The sequence below is a fragment of the Drosophila elegans genome, unplaced genomic scaffold, assembly GCF_018152505.1.
Source record: "Drosophila elegans isolate 14027-0461.03 unplaced genomic scaffold, ASM1815250v1 contig_814, whole genome shotgun sequence".
NCBI lineage: Eukaryota > Metazoa > Arthropoda > Insecta > Diptera > Drosophilidae > Drosophila > Drosophila elegans.
This window is the reverse complement of record NW_024546167.1, coordinates 21,869,332-21,884,304: the sequence shown is the minus strand read 5'-3', so window position 1 is coordinate 21,884,304 and position 14,973 is coordinate 21,869,332. Positions and strand designations below refer to the sequence as shown.

At 44.0% G+C, this 14,973-nt stretch overlaps 5 protein-coding genes across 5 annotated transcripts; 2 read left to right on the top strand and 3 right to left on the bottom strand.

Annotated features, from left to right (window-relative positions):
* The first annotated feature begins 2,369 nt into the window (after nucleotides 1–2,369).
* On the top strand, nucleotides 2,370–4,682 carry LOC108145370 (glutamine synthetase 1, mitochondrial). Its single transcript, XM_017270768.2, has 2 exons — nucleotides 2,370–2,566; nucleotides 2,767–4,682. The coding sequence occupies exon 2, from the start codon at nucleotides 2,774–2,776 to the stop codon at nucleotides 3,974–3,976; it is 1,203 nt and encodes a 400-aa protein (XP_017126257.1). The 5' UTR covers nucleotides 2,370–2,566; nucleotides 2,767–2,773; the 3' UTR covers nucleotides 3,977–4,682.
* Nucleotides 4,683–8,763: 4,081 nt separating this feature from the next.
* Nucleotides 8,764–9,790, bottom strand: LOC108145294. The gene is made up of 2 exons (XM_017270615.2): nucleotides 9,641–9,790; nucleotides 8,764–9,582 (listed from the first exon to the last, which is right to left on the bottom strand). The coding sequence occupies exons 1-2, from the start codon at nucleotides 9,788–9,790 to the stop codon at nucleotides 9,079–9,081; spliced, it is 654 nt and encodes a 217-aa protein (XP_017126104.2). The 3' UTR covers nucleotides 8,764–9,078.
* An 18-nt stretch (nucleotides 9,791–9,808) lies between these two features.
* Nucleotides 9,809–11,528, bottom strand: LOC108145509. Its single transcript, XM_017270979.2, has 3 exons — nucleotides 10,647–11,528; nucleotides 10,115–10,328; nucleotides 9,809–10,049 (listed from the first exon to the last, which is right to left on the bottom strand). The coding sequence occupies exons 1-3, from the start codon at nucleotides 11,464–11,466 to the stop codon at nucleotides 9,842–9,844; spliced, it is 1,242 nt and encodes a 413-aa protein (XP_017126468.1). The 5' UTR covers nucleotides 11,467–11,528; the 3' UTR covers nucleotides 9,809–9,841.
* Nucleotides 11,529–11,620: 92 nt separating this feature from the next.
* On the bottom strand, nucleotides 11,621–13,100 carry LOC108145501. The gene is made up of 3 exons (XM_017270966.2): nucleotides 12,209–13,100; nucleotides 11,936–12,149; nucleotides 11,621–11,879 (listed from the first exon to the last, which is right to left on the bottom strand). The coding sequence occupies exons 1-3, from the start codon at nucleotides 13,023–13,025 to the stop codon at nucleotides 11,669–11,671; spliced, it is 1,242 nt and encodes a 413-aa protein (XP_017126455.1). The 5' UTR covers nucleotides 13,026–13,100; the 3' UTR covers nucleotides 11,621–11,668.
* Nucleotides 13,101–14,055: 955 nt separating this feature from the next.
* LOC108145493 (RNA-binding protein 7) lies at nucleotides 14,056–14,931 on the top strand. The gene has a single exon (XM_017270953.2). It carries the CDS (start codon nucleotides 14,135–14,137, stop codon nucleotides 14,864–14,866), a length of 732 nt encoding a protein of 243 aa, XP_017126442.1. The 5' UTR covers nucleotides 14,056–14,134; the 3' UTR covers nucleotides 14,867–14,931.
* Nucleotides 14,932–14,973: the final 42 nt, after the last annotated feature.

Below are 14,973 nucleotides of genomic sequence, written 5' to 3'. Positions count from 1 at the left end.
CTCGAATGTCGTCTGATGCGCGAGCTATTATTTTTGTATTGCAATTTAATCACATAATATGGGATGAGAAGTGTTATCAAAACACAATCGGATTGGTCTGACAACAAGTAACAAGCCGTTTGTATGTTTCCCAAGTTGATCGGGTAAAACCAATTCCACTTAGAGTATAAGGAAAATAAAGTGCGGTAAAACCGTTTTTTTGTTTTATTGGGTGACTCAAGTGAAAAGCTCACTGGTTTCCCGTTACAGACATTTTTCCAGTGCAAACCCAATTTACGTGATTTTTCTGGGACTAGTTTCTGTGGCTGGCCCAGAGCAAAAAGGGTGCTACAGGCGTTTCCAGTTTCCCGATTTTTTTACCGGCATTTTTTCCGGATGACTATTGCTCGTTGTTGGTTGTGGAAAATGATTTCAGTGCATTTTGCTTAAAACCCCGCCTGGCTCGACCACTTACAGGTTATTGTTTTCCAAAAACTGCTTCCAACTGTGCTTGTTCATGATGCCGTGGTCTCAAGACCCACCGAAGCCTACGAAACTTCTGCCCGAAGCAACAAGTGGCCTTCGCAAAAAAGCCAAATGGCAACCCGTAATGCGAATGGGGAAGTCCGAAACCAAGCCAAATATAACAATTGGCGACTTTGTGGACTCGTCCGTGGCACACCGCATTTAAATATGCACTCTGCTGTGAGGAAAACTTGCTTAGTGTTTTGCGAAAGAAAACTGAAGCCGGCCATCCAGTGGAAGCGGTGTCACGCAACTGGAAAAGCGAAGTACGAGTGGCTAAGAGTGAGGCAGTCGCAGCTATGGTGGAAACTCGCTCGTCCCCATATACAACTTGTTTATATTTTCCTTGTTTTCTTTGGAATGGCAACCTGAAGCTCGGCCGAAGTTATGTCAGCCGGCCAAAAACAGAAAGCTTGTTTTTCCGCCACTCTGCTTCGACGGAGAACTTGCCAATTGTTGCACTGCGGCAGCTTAGGGGCCTCCAATGTGTATGGGTGGGTTGTATATACGTCAATTCCCAGAATTAAATCCTTAATTAACTTATGGGATAACTATTCAAATTTACATCGCATCTACATGTCAATTATTTTCTTAATATATAATGCCTAAAAGCAGGCTATACATTAAACCGGCTCCCTCAATTAAATACGTCGAAAACGTTAAATTTTAGTAGAGTTGACCCTATAAAATATATATTTATTCTAATTTATTTTTCATTATTTATTCTGAATACTAAGGTACTATAAATGTAAAACGAAGTTATCTTAAAAACATGGCTAACTATGTGCCTGGTGCCTGAATGAATAAGTCAGTGGTGATCCGGAATTTCCTGTTTCATTGAACTAAACCAATTAATATTGGTTCATTGCGGTCAATAGTGCATCATCCGCACAGTTCGTCAAATGAAAAACACAATTACCAATAACAGCTGATACGCGTTTGTTTGCATCGGCTATTTAATGTACATAATGAACTTTGTACCAGTCGTGTATCCAAAACATTCAGCCAGAGAGCGCTGTGGTGGTTGTTGCCGCAAAGAGATTACCATTAATGGAGAGTGTGCGCATGCACCTTCAGGATGCTCTCCCCTGCAACTGCAAGTTGTTTACGAGTCCAATATTGTTGTAATGCTTTATTATGGGGAACATGGAACAGCAGAGGAAGAAAGTCAGAGTACTTTTCAAACTTAACAATTTTGCAAACGAAAAAAGTTAAATTTCTTCATTCCAAATGATTTAAAATTTATGAAATGCCAATATAAGCCATAAAAGCAAACAGTTTTTTCTTTAAACAACTAGGTATATACATATGTATTTTCCCCAAGAGTTTTTTTTTTGAGAAGTTAAATTTAAAGTGAATTTTTTGAGCAGTCCTATACAACACTCTGGAACTCTCTAAAGTCCCCCCCCCCCAAAAAAAAAAAAAAAATAAATAAAAGTTAACAAAAGCGATCTCAACATTTGGGCTTTCGTAGATCTTCGTTTGCATTGCACCTTATCGCGCAGGTGTTTTATAATGTGTGTTTTTAAATACTTTTGTTTTGCTTGGGGCGTTTGTGTTGTGAGTATGTGTTCGGTAACGCATCAATGAACGTATTACATGGGGCCAGTAACACGGAATTTTGCCTAATCGCGTAGCCTTGAAACATTCTGGGCTGCCGCGCTTTTCTCTCCGAGAGATGCCCCCTTGGGTGCCCGTATACTATTGTGGGTTCCACTCCGTTCCGTTGTCTGCTGTCTGTTGTGTGTTTCGGTACGGACACTCTCTGGGAGGCCTCCGCCTCGGAGCGGCAAACGCAACGCGATAAAGAAAACCCGAGGCGGGCCACGAAACGAAGTGAATCGAAACGAAAAAAAGTGAATGTTGTCGCGCTAACTGCGCTCACAAGCCTTCCAAACCTCGTATTAGTCGGGTGTCCTCAGCACTGGCTACGCAGTCACTGACAAAAACAGAAAAAACAGAAACCGAAAGTCCCGCAATCAGACAATACACAGAAGACCTGCCCAGCTATCGACTACTTAGCAATCACATAACTGTAAAGTGTACAAACGAGCAGTGCAGGGTAAGTTGGACGGAACTCCGTGATTGAACTGCCAGTCAACCCACTCTGCGTTCAGAGAAGCAAGTGCAAGGAAAATAATTACATAAAAATACGTGCGAAAAGTGCCAGCATCCTTGCGCTGCTGCTGCGCACGACCTTAAACTCGCGACCAATACAGAACTAACCGTGTCCTTTTGTCCTTCTCGTCGTCTCCCATCAAGGACCAACATGGCATTCCGCGTGGCCGGACTCTTCCTGAAGAAGGAGCTAGTGGCTCCCGCCACGCAGCAGCTGCGTCTGCTGCGCACCGCCACCACGGCCCGCTCCCAGTTCCTGGCTAACTCGCCCAACACGGCGTTGGACAAGAGCATCCTGCAGCGGTATCGCAACCTTGAAACGCCCGCCAATAGGGTGCAGGCCACTTATCTCTGGATCGACGGCACCGGTGAGAACATCCGCTTGAAGGATCGAGTCCTGGACAAGGTACCGAGCGCCGTGGAGGATCTGCCAGACTGGCAGTACGACGGGAGCTCCACCTACCAGGCCCAAGGCGAGAACTCAGACACCACTCTCAAGCCGCGCGCCATCTACCGCGACCCCTTCAAGCCCGGCAAGAACGACGTGATCGTCCTGTGCGACACCTACAGCGCCGACGGCAAGCCCACGGCCTCCAACAAGCGCGCAGCCTTCCAGGCGGGAGTCGACCGGATCGGCGAGCAGGAGCCCTGGTTCGGCATCGAGCAGGAGTACACGCTGCTTGACGTGGACGGACGTCCATTCGGCTGGCCAGAGAACGGCTTCCCGGCCCCGCAAGGACCCTACTACTGTGGAGTGGGTGCCGACCGCGTCTACGCCCGCGACCTCGTGGAGGCCCATGCCGTGGCCTGCCTGTACGCCGGAATCGATTTCGCCGGCACCAATGCAGAGGTAATGCCCGCCCAGTGGGAGTACCAAGTGGGTCCGAGCAGCGGTCTTAAAGCCAGCGACGATTTGTGGGTGTCGCGCTACATCCTGCAGCGCATCGCCGAGGAGTACGGCGTGGTGGTGACCTTCGACCCCAAGCCAATGGAGGGCCAGTGGAACGGAGCCGGTGCCCACACCAACTTCTCCACGAAGGCCATGCGCGCCGAAGGCGGAATCAAGGCCATCGAGGAGGCCATAGAGAAGCTGAGCAAGCACCATGAGCGCCACATCAAGGCCTACGACCCCAAGGAGGGCAAGGACAACGAGAGGCGCCTGGTGGGTCGTCTCGAGACTTCCAGCATCGACAAGTTCTCGTGGGGCGTGGCCAACCGGGCGGTGAGCGTGAGGGTGCCGCGTGGCGTGGCGACGGCAGGCAAAGGATACTTTGAGGACCGGCGGCCCAGCTCCAACTGCGATCCCTACGCCGTGTGTGGAGCCATCGTCCGCACCTGTCTGCTTAACGAGTAGGCAGTCGGGGAGGGAAAATCTTGTGTACATAGTATATTATTGAATTTTAAAGCGTAACCGATCATTTGGCTACATTTCGGTTCAAGTGGAGCAAAATTTTGTTTGCTTATTCAAAAAAGACAGGAGGGCGAGGCACGAGTAGCGTGCGATTAGCATTTAAGAATGTGGGTGGGAGGCAAGAAGTACAGAAAACGAAGAAAAAATTAAACCTGAGACCGATGGGGGCCCCAAGAATATTCTGCCATAAATATTTTACAAATTATGTATACCTTATCGTTGATTTAATCTAAATAATAAACATCATAACAAAGAAAAATCATTTAAATTTGCAAAAATTCTGTCCAATAAGAGTTTTAAAATTTTAAGCTTTTAACTGACTTGTTACTTGATACTTCCAAATGGAACGTTAAAAAAAAAAGAATATCACTGAAATTTGACGATATCTATATTAATCATTCATATCCTCACGCACGTACATATGAAACACTAATTGTTACTATATCTAGCTTTTTGAGTAGAAGTTGTTAACTACAATTATATGGCACGTCAGATCTGTCGCAACTGTTCAGCATTGCCAGCATTTTACATCAATATATATGTACTTTCATTATAAATGTCTCTCTAGTTCAAGCACCCTGAAAATTAAGAATTCCAATGCAATTCAAATAAACGTTCGAGTAAAAGCAAAGTTGTAAACAAAACAAAACACATTACTTAAGACTATTTTATTTTCTCTTTTTGGCAAGCTTTCAAATGCGTCTCGCTGCAATGGTTGTGAGAATCTAAATTTTAAAATATAGAACAGCTTGTTTGTAAATAAGTGTGACACGGGGGCACCAAGCAGACCTTGTTTTCAATGGAAAGTTTTCCAACATCGCCAGCTGCCTGACATTGGAAGTTTTCAAGATTAATACTTGCGGTTCGCGAGGAGAATGTGTATAGTGCGGACCCTTACATATGGTCTATATAGACCATAAAGTAAGATATAATGACGACGCAGGAGAGAATGTTCCCGCACAATACTGACTGATAAGCAGGGGAGTTGCACTCGGCTGGTGACATGCTTCCCAACCCATTACAATCAAATATTGATTGACCAGCGCCGCGAGTCTAATCGCCATAAGAGTGGTTTCTCACTCATTTTATCTGCCTTCCCCATACCTATACCTTACAAAAACACCCATTTAACGATCTACCAGACTTACAAGTGGAAGAAATATATGTTTTTTGTTTTTGTTTCAAAATGCATTTAAAAAACATACATTGTTTAACATAAATTTTGTAGTCAATTTTTAAAAAAGAGTGTTAGCTTTGTGTGAGTGAACTTTTGCATGGGCGTGCTCGTGGTTGTTGACATTCTGAGGTGCAGTTTGCGCTGCTTGTTTGCTGAGGCTCTGTTGTGCGCGGATTACGGATTATGGGACATGCAACAGTAAGAGGGTTGAAAGCTGGGGAAAAATAATGCGGTCCGGTTTTTTTTTAAATGTTGAATACACACAGATTGTTGGCCCCAAACAGTAAGATCGGGGGCCAAAGTATTACCCGTTGTCTGAAGGCAACACATTTATAGGAAAGCATTCATATGCCCAATTTTGAACCGAATACCTAATATACCTGTTTTCATTGCAGTATGTGATTTCAAAAGGTAGACAGTATATTATAAAATCACATAAATAATCAAAATCAATACACCAGCTTGTTATGGCCGCAGAACTTAAGAGTTCCGCACCGCCGCCCATAGACCAGATCATTAATGAATTGAAGCAGGTTCATTGGTATGCATGAAACTAGTTCGAAGATGTCAACATCTTACATTGCAGGTCTGAAAAGATCCAGTTATGCTGCCTAAGCCCAGGCGGCTTGATAAAGATAAAGCTTTTATAACTTTAAACGATATTTTTCAAAGAAGTACACAATCTTATCGCTAAATCAATTGTATAGCGATAAGGGAACTCTGTTATTTGTAATATTTAAACTTAACAATATTTAATATTAACATTGTGTTCACTAGGTGTGTAAATTATAATGAAGTGACCAATATAGCCCACTGATAAAAAAGGTTAAGTTTCGGCTTATAAAACATTAGCAAAATATGAATACTAAGTTTATACGATCGGTGTTCAGCTAGTCCGAGCTAGCTGATAAGAATGTGAGTTCACACATTCGGCCTTCCGGCTGCAAAAGTTTGACCAGTGTTTGCCATTATCTTTGCCAGCGTGCCATTTAATTCGGTTGGCAGACTTGCCCTGGCTGGGTAGCGATATCTTAAGGCCATACATCATACCTGCTGCGGAATATAAAGGCAAAATACGTCGCGGCCAAGAGGGAAATGCTTGATATTGATATTATTAACGTGTCGGTGTCACAAAAGGCGAGGGAATAATTTCACATACACCCCTGCATGTTTAAGCAAATAAATATAAACATTCACAAAGAATGGGGCGCAGGCACACGGCAGCAAAGCGTGATCTCCCAATTCCCCGTCGCAGTGTCTATAGTGAGGCCAAGATGAAATTCCCCCAGCGATCGATTCCTGAACTAAAATTTCACAAGTCAAAAGTAGGTCATACGCCCTTGCGGTGGGGAGGGGTGAAAACCCACTGATAACGCCGGATTTACGGCTACTATACTAGGCGAACACGTCACAGGCGAATAAAACGCGGCAAAACAGAACAAACCTGTTTATAGAGCTTCAGGTGAAGTAATCGTTGCTGGGGGCAGTGTTTATTTTTATGTGTGTTGTTTCAATTGGACCAAACCAACTGCTTGTTGAGATTACGCTTTATGGCGCTACTTATGGTCAGGGCACTCATAATTGATGGCTCGATCAGATATCGACAGGGTAGTCGTAGTCCTGTGACCGATGTCCAGCAATTAATCGGTCACGTACGCTTTGTGGCGGCACACAAAAGGTGTTTACTTGAGGCAAGTTATTCTCATACACTTTGCAGAGTGTATTATAAATTCATTCGAAAGTTCGCAATGAGGAAACATTTGCGACCATATAAAGAATATTTTTTGTTTATCAGCATCATGTCGTCTGTCTAGTCTCTCAGTTTGAAACTGAGATAATATTTTATATTACAGAAATATAACTTCGCTGCTTTTTAACTAATTTGAACAAACTTCGAGATAGAGTAATGGTTTATTATTTCACATTTACGGTTTTAACTTGATTAAAAATGGACAAGCGGAAAAATTAAACAGGCGTTTTAAAGAATACTTAAATTTTGTAATAGCTGGGTATCTAATCTTCGGCTTGCCGAAGTTGGCTTCCTTTCTTGTTATCTATGGCGCGTGTCGATATCGTGGGTCTTTCGCCAACACATTAGGCCAACAAGTGCTGTTTTTTATCTGGCCTAATTATCTAATTTCACACAGCGCACGCCATTCTCAATGTTTTGATGGGCGGCTATATTTAATCTGCAGAGCTTTAGGAAGGATGGCATGGCCAACTGAATCACCCGAGAGCAGGTTGCCACTGCGTGTTCTCCCCCACCTTTCCAGAGTGGCCAAGAGTCTCCCACACCTAATTTATTGCCCCGATTTCTTTCTCTAGTTTTATTTAGCCATCTCCCAGTTTACTTTCGCTGTCTGCCAGCACACGCGAGTCGCAATATTTGCGTCATCGCCCCACACGCGTCCACCAAGTGATCTGCGATTTGTTCTTTGGCTTTTTTGGCGCATCGAACCAGACAAAGTTCAGTCCCCCGGCCCCTGAGATAATCGACGCAGCCGAACCGATGACGGACGTAGACTCAGCCAAAGGTCGCCATCCGTAGCACACACTCATACTTATTGCACAGACTCATTATTTTAATTTTAAATCATTATTAATTAGTTTTATTTTACAAAATAGCGATTATGTTTTCATGCTAACTGTTAAGTGACCCGCTTTTATTTGACAAATGAGATTAGGATCGATGAGTTATGCTCAGTTTGAATACATACATTCATATGTATATGAATGGATGGGAGTAGGAGGAGATTACGGAGTTGAGTAAACAAAAGGGCAAAGATTTTGTTTTTGTGCAAGTCGGTTGATAAGAGGCCTTTCGATAAGCGAGCAAATTTACTGGTAGTTGTTTACCCCGCTTAAATGATATTTCGCTTGACTGTACATTGCAGCTTTCTCTATATAGCATTCTCGCAATTTAAATGAACAGATTATATCCTCTCATATGTACATGAACCATTACAAGGCTACTTCCTTTGTTTGGTAGGGGACGTGTAGCCAAATTGAGTTCGTTCACCCGTTGTCCATCTGCCTTAACTCGATTTGTTGCTCATTAGCAAGTCCGAAATTTTGTGGGAAGACCTATAAAAACTCTGACAGCGACAGTCTGTCCATATTGGCCCAGCCTTTTTTTAGTTAATGATTATAATTAGTTTGGAAAACTTCAAGGCATTTAAGGACATAGTTATAAGAGGACGCACTTCTATGCCAAAGCCGCCTTAAAGTCATTGTATTCATTACAATATACTTTATAGGGTCGGAAAAGTTTCTTTCATTGCTTTGCAAACTTCTAATTGAAATTCTAATACCCTCTGTAAGGGTATAAATATACGCCTCAAAGACGGAATTTTGTTGTTTAAAAGAATATTTAATTTAAAGTTTTTTAAACTCAATAAATTTAGTTTCCTTTCTGTCATTTGTTTTTTTTTACGTTTACCATTTTTTTCCATGTAGGAATATAACTTTATTTAATTACTAAATAAATAAAAATATATTTGGCGAATGTCAAACATTCAATACCAGTTAAAATGCCAGTGCATCAATATCTGCTACTATAGATCATGCTTAAAGCAATAGCTGATTTATATATTTGCGATCGAAATTTAGTAATCACGGTAATCAAAACAAAAAACTGTTTTTAGTCATTATTCAAACGATATCCTTTGACCCTCTAATCTAAGGTCAAACCATTGGGAGTCCGACGCCGTATTATCATCCATTTGTGATAAACAGCCCTCTTAACGTTATGCTTATACAAATGAATTTTAAAAGTGTGGTATACTTTACTAGAAAGTCAACATTTTGTGGTATACTAATAAGCTGTCCGAAAAATACAGTTTTAGATGCGCTTCTTTATTTTTACCACTCATTCGTTGGATCCACAGGACTTTTTCACAACCTTTCCTGCCATGAAATAGGTGGACAACGGTCTCAGCCGCCCTCCCCGCGGCGGCTCCTCGAACAATCCGCCCTTCACTGAGAAGGAGCGCTTGGGTTGGTACAGAAGACTCAAAAGGGGGTTCTTCGGGCTAACCCGCATGTTGTTCATTGCGTAGGTGCCTTTGACCAGCGGACAGCTCAGCGTGAAGTTACTTTGCTTGAGCATGTTGTCCTTGGCCGGCTTGAAGAGCGGCACCGAGTTAAAGACGTTCTGGAGGTCGCAAAGCTTGGTGGAGGCGTTATAGATGGTGCGAGGTTTCTCTCGGGCGGAGTGCTGGAGGATCAGGATGCGAGAGACAGGTGAAGCTATCTCCTCGTTAATGGTGGTGACGGAGCCGATGCCAGTTTGGTTCGAGAAAGTCATGTTCACCACAAATCGAGGTCTGTCATCCGTCCAATTAGCATAGGTAAACGTCACATAATAGCAGCTCTATCCGGATCATTTAAATAAAGTAGGTCTTTCTTTCGGATATATGATGAATACAGACCTCTTTGCTCTTTATCTCGCTTATCTCTAACAGAACCATCCAAGCCGTGATGGTCAATACCGTCCACCACGCCCGCATGTTCCTCAAGACTAAACGCTTACTATGTCCGAACTCAGTTGGGAAAATAATAAAACAATTAGGTCCCTCCATTAAAATCCCATTAGTAAATTAGAGGCTTCCATTATAAATCAGTTTATTGCCCTAGTACAATATGTCAAACTTTTGGGCCAAGTCTAAAATCTGGCTTAATTTCCGGCTTATGCGTTCCGATCCCGGGCTCTTCAGCACATTCGAAAGCTCTCGGGCTTCCGCTTTCTCGCTTTCCACACTGTCCGCCAAAATGAAGCGCGTCATGAAGATAGCGTGGGGAACTTGGATGTACGCCACCCGCTTCACCTCCGCTCGAAACCTGTAAAGCAGCGATCAATCAGCCAATCAGCACTCAACCGTATTCAGATAGCTGCCTCTACTTACGTTTCGTAAGTATGAATCGCCAAATCAGCTCCCACACGGCGCAAGCAACTAACGAACGCCATGTAGTAGGCTTCTAACATGTGTTCGAAGTGTATCTCCAAGATAGCCGTATCAACGCTTGATAACAGGAACGAGATTATGTCATGCACTACGGAATCGTACTGTGCAGTCTGGAAGTCGATGATTTTCAGGTCGATGGGTGTTCCAGACCCATCTAAAGATTTCGAAACAAATTGATTATTGTTTTTAATTTTGGTTGGTCAAGCAAAAACATTAGAACAGAATTGATTTTTTTTAATAAGCACGTGATGTTTTTATGCGTTTTTGCATCGAACTGAAAGGCTTTGGCCTTTTTTCTTTCCACACGATTGTTTCTTTTGCTTAAAACTAAAAGTTACGCACTTATGTAAACTAAACAAACCATTTTATTGAAATCTTTAAATGAAAATTGAATTGATTGTGAAATCTAAAGGTTATTTTTTGATTTAATTTATGAGATAAATTTTTAGCTGGGTAAAACTGCGATACTTACCGTAAAGAAACATTAGATTATTTATCCAGAAGTCACAGTGTATAATACTGCAAAATGGTCCTTCTGGTCTGTCTGGGGCGGCGGCCAAGAACTCAAAAAACTCGTCCGATAATTCTTTTATACGGGCCACAGTTTTGGAATCATTGTTGGTAGCTCGTCGGATGTCCTCGAGGGTCTCTTTCTTCATTAAAGCTTTCGACTCGGGTGCAGCAGCATGCCAATCAAACTTTTCAAAGAAGGGTTGCACCTGCTCCCGGAACAACACGGGCTTGAGAAGTCGCATTGCCAGCGGAAGGGCGTGAAACTCTGCCATATATCGAAGGGCTAACATCGTGTGGGGTAGGTCGTAGGGTCGCAGTCGCTGGCCTGGAACGTAGCCGCTGCTTCGCAAATTCTCCAGCAACAGCACTGCATTCTGATCTACCTTAGAGGAGTTGGAATCGAGGCACTCGCGGGATCCGTAATACCGAGCAAATCCCTTGAATTGGTCCTCTTTGGGGATGCCAGCTTCATCTTGGAGAATGGCCAGGGCAGGAGCCAAGATCTTGTAGACGGCGTTCTCAGTAAGGCAGGTCCGCTCGGGCTGAAAAAACTGCCAATAATTGGGATCTGTCGGAGGCACCTTGGCCACCAGTTGCTCCTCGAACAGCTTTTCGTCGGGTCCCTGCAATTGCGCATTGACCGAAAAGAGAGTGCCTCCGTAGTTGTCGCCTGGCTGCGTAAGGCTGCTTATCTCAAAGTTAAGGAGACGAACCCCTGATAACTGTTGTTCAACCACCTTAGAAAGATCGCGAATTTCGGGCAACTTGTCCGCCCCCATGTTGTTCGGGTTGTGGAAGCTTCGGTTATGTTTGCCTACAATCTTATGGAAAATCAAACGCGACACGTTTCAATGAGCACCGAACACGGCGCTGATTAGTTGCTTGATAAGGTAGATAGGTAGGTAGTATATGTGAAAGAGGTGAAGAGGCTTGTTATGGTCAAATATTTATTTCCGTGGCTTGCAGTTAAGCAAAATTGGCTTAGTAAAAAATATTAAACTTTTTTCCCAGTCGCAAGATGGCCTCAAACTTCGTCACAATAGTCTTTACTCCAGTATTCTTGGACAACACTGAGAAATCCACGTCTTTAAAGTCCTCGGGAATCGTGCTGTTATCAGCCAAAATTACCTTCATCATAAATATGGCATGAGGCAGCTGTATGTGTGCCACTTTTTGCACCTCATTGAGAAATCTGCATTAGACAAAGTTATATTGAGAAATCCCAAAGTATCGAAAAACAAGTCTTACATCTCTTTGGAATAGTTGTTGGTGTCGACATTGACGCCGCGCAGGGCTTGAATGAAAGCGTTGTAGTAAATATTAAGGAAATTGTAGTAGTTCTCCTCCAAAACATTTACGTCCACACTTGAGAATAGGAGAAAGATGATATCGTGAACCAACGATCCGTACTGCGCGATTTGAAAGTCAACAATTTTAACCTTGACTGGAGTGCCATTTTCGTCTGATACAAATTGTAAAGCATTAATAACCCGGTCCGATCTGCACACTGATCTGTCTTACCGTATTTCAACATCATATTGTTTATCCATAAATCTCCATGCACAATGGTGGTGAAGGGACCGTCGTCCACATCCTTGCCGGCTTGGAATGCGTCAAAAATATCCAGCAGCTCCTTGACTCGGTTAACGTCCCGCTCATCACTGGTCACCGCCTTGATGTCCTTCAGAATCTGATCATTCATCAGTTCCTTCTCGGCCGGATTAATGTTGGTGTTCATATCGAACTTCTTGAAGAAGGGTCGTACGTATTCCTCGTATACCAGCGGCTTCTTCAGGCGCAGAGCGATGGGTAGGGCGTGGTATTGGGCCAAGTAGTGCAGGACGAGTACAGTTTCAGCCAGATTGTACGGCCTGTGTCTATTTCCCGGCCGGAAGCCATGCACCGTAACGTTCTCCTGGACGAGAATAGCATCCCGATCCACTTTTGAAGCCCGGGAATCAAGCGAGATGCGGGAGCCGTAGTATCGCGGGAAGCCATCGAAGAGTTGTGCGGGAAGAATGCCCTCCTGGAGCTGCAGCTTGTCCAGCTCGGTTGACAGGTACTGGTAGACCGCGTTCTCCGTGATGCAGGTGCGCTCAGGCTGGAAAATCTGCCAGTAAAGTTCATTGGTGAGGGGTGGCAGCTTGGCTATCAGTGGCAAGTCCCGAATAGCTCCGTCTGAGCTCCGAATTTTCGCCTGCACGGCCAACATAATGCTGCCGTAGTTATCTCCGGGCTTAGTCAGGTATCGGCTGACATACGAGTCTAGGGTACAACCCTCCGGAAGATGGGGCTCGATCACCTGTGGCAGGTCTGTGACTTTTGGAACTTCTCCCATTGCGGGAGCGGGTGTGATACTGCTACGCGCACAAAAAGCGACAGAATGAATCCGCGATTCTGGGTGAACTTGCTTTTCTACCTTTTAAAGGTATTAAACCCACAAATATGTATGCGTTCAGGCGTATGTGGTAGTCTAGTTTATTTGTACGCGAAATATTGGCTCAAGTGGCGTTGATAACGCTCGTGGAACGTACTCAGTACTCACTCTACTTGATGGATTTCTCTTCTCTTTAGGAAGCCGTATCCATTATATAAAACGATTTCCTCTTCGGATCGAACTCTTAAAAGTTAAAAGATTATTCTTTGTAGCGAAAATAATTAGATACAAAATCGCTTTAATTCAATCTGCTAGGTGCCAATTCGAAATATAATTGTTTTTTTTTTGTTTTTATATATAAAAATAATAAAATATTGAGTAGTGATTGAAGGCTTTAACCTTTGGGAAATTCCTTTTTAGCTCTAACGGTCTAATAAGTTTATAATTTTCGTAAATCTGTATTTATCTAGGTACTGGGTAAATTGCATTTGTGAACTTGGAATTTCGCGGCTCTCAATTGTTTTTGTGACGTTGTGTGTCTACTCGCAACCAGTGCCCCCAAACTAAATAGTTGTAGTGGCTTGATTCATATAGTCAAGGGGATGCGAGATGAATTGTGCAAAGCTAGTACTACAATCAGAAGCGGTACCGATGGCGACGACAACAATCGGAAACATCAGCAGGCGGGACGTCTAATTAAAATGTCTTTGTTATCAGCGATACTAATGCACCGCAAAGACAATTTTATTTTCACCTCATTGCTCTAATAGTTTTGACTTGCGCGAAAGTTTAAAGTCTTCTTACTCACCACTCGGAACCAGTTCTCCGGAATCAGAAACTCACCTTTACCAGCTCAATTAAACGTTTCGCAACACTGTAATTCTATCGTGACTATTGCCAAGAGATGGGCAAACATCGATGAAACCGATATTTTGAAAACATCGATGAAACCGATGTTTAGAAAACATCGATGACATCGATATTGGCATCGACGTTTACCCCCCTCTACTATTGCCCATCTCTAACTGCAAAACAAGCAAATTGGGGGACTTATTTATTTGTGAAGAAAAATGGACTTGCAGGTGTTAATGCAGCAAATGTACAGCGGTACGGCGGCCATGCCGATGATGATGCCGCCCCCGCACCTGAATGGCTACGGATACGGCATAGCCCCAGGACAACAGCAGCCTTTTTGTCCGTTTCCCCTCAACGGAAGCAGCGTCGACCAGGTTGTGGACGAACAGGCGGACGAAGACGAGGAGGAAGATGAGGAGCAGCGGACGCTTTTCTGCGGCAATCTCGACGAGCGCGTCACAGAGGAGATCCTTTACGAGGTCTTCCTGCAAGCCGGTCCCATCGAGTTTGTGCGGATACCCACGGACAACACGGGGCGGCAAAGAAATTTTGGGTTTGTTACCTACCAGCGTCTGTGCGCCGTGCCCTTTGCCTTGGACCTCTACCAGGGCTTGGAGTTGTTCAACAAGAAATTGACCATCAAGCAGCAGGGAGCCGACAAAGCCAGGCAATCGCCATCGTTCAACCATAGTCGCCTACGCAACCCGTTTATGCTGGAGTCTCCATCTCAAGCGTCGCCCCCGCACCACTCCCGGCACAGTTTGCATGGCGCAAGGCCCTACGACCGGAATCCGTTTGGGAACAACGGGGACCAGCGGCGACGCAGCGACAGTTCCGTAATGGAACGCAGCCGGCCGAGGATGCAGCCACAGCAGCACCACCAGCACATGCAGGGCGGGAGCAGAAGGTCGGACCAACGACACAACAACAAACGCCGATTACTTTGATTTTTGAAAATGCTTTTAACTAGCCTTTAAATATATCGTAGGAGTACGTTAAGATCACAAAAGAATCCAAAAATTCTTGTACACGCAATGTCTAAGACACCGCCCAC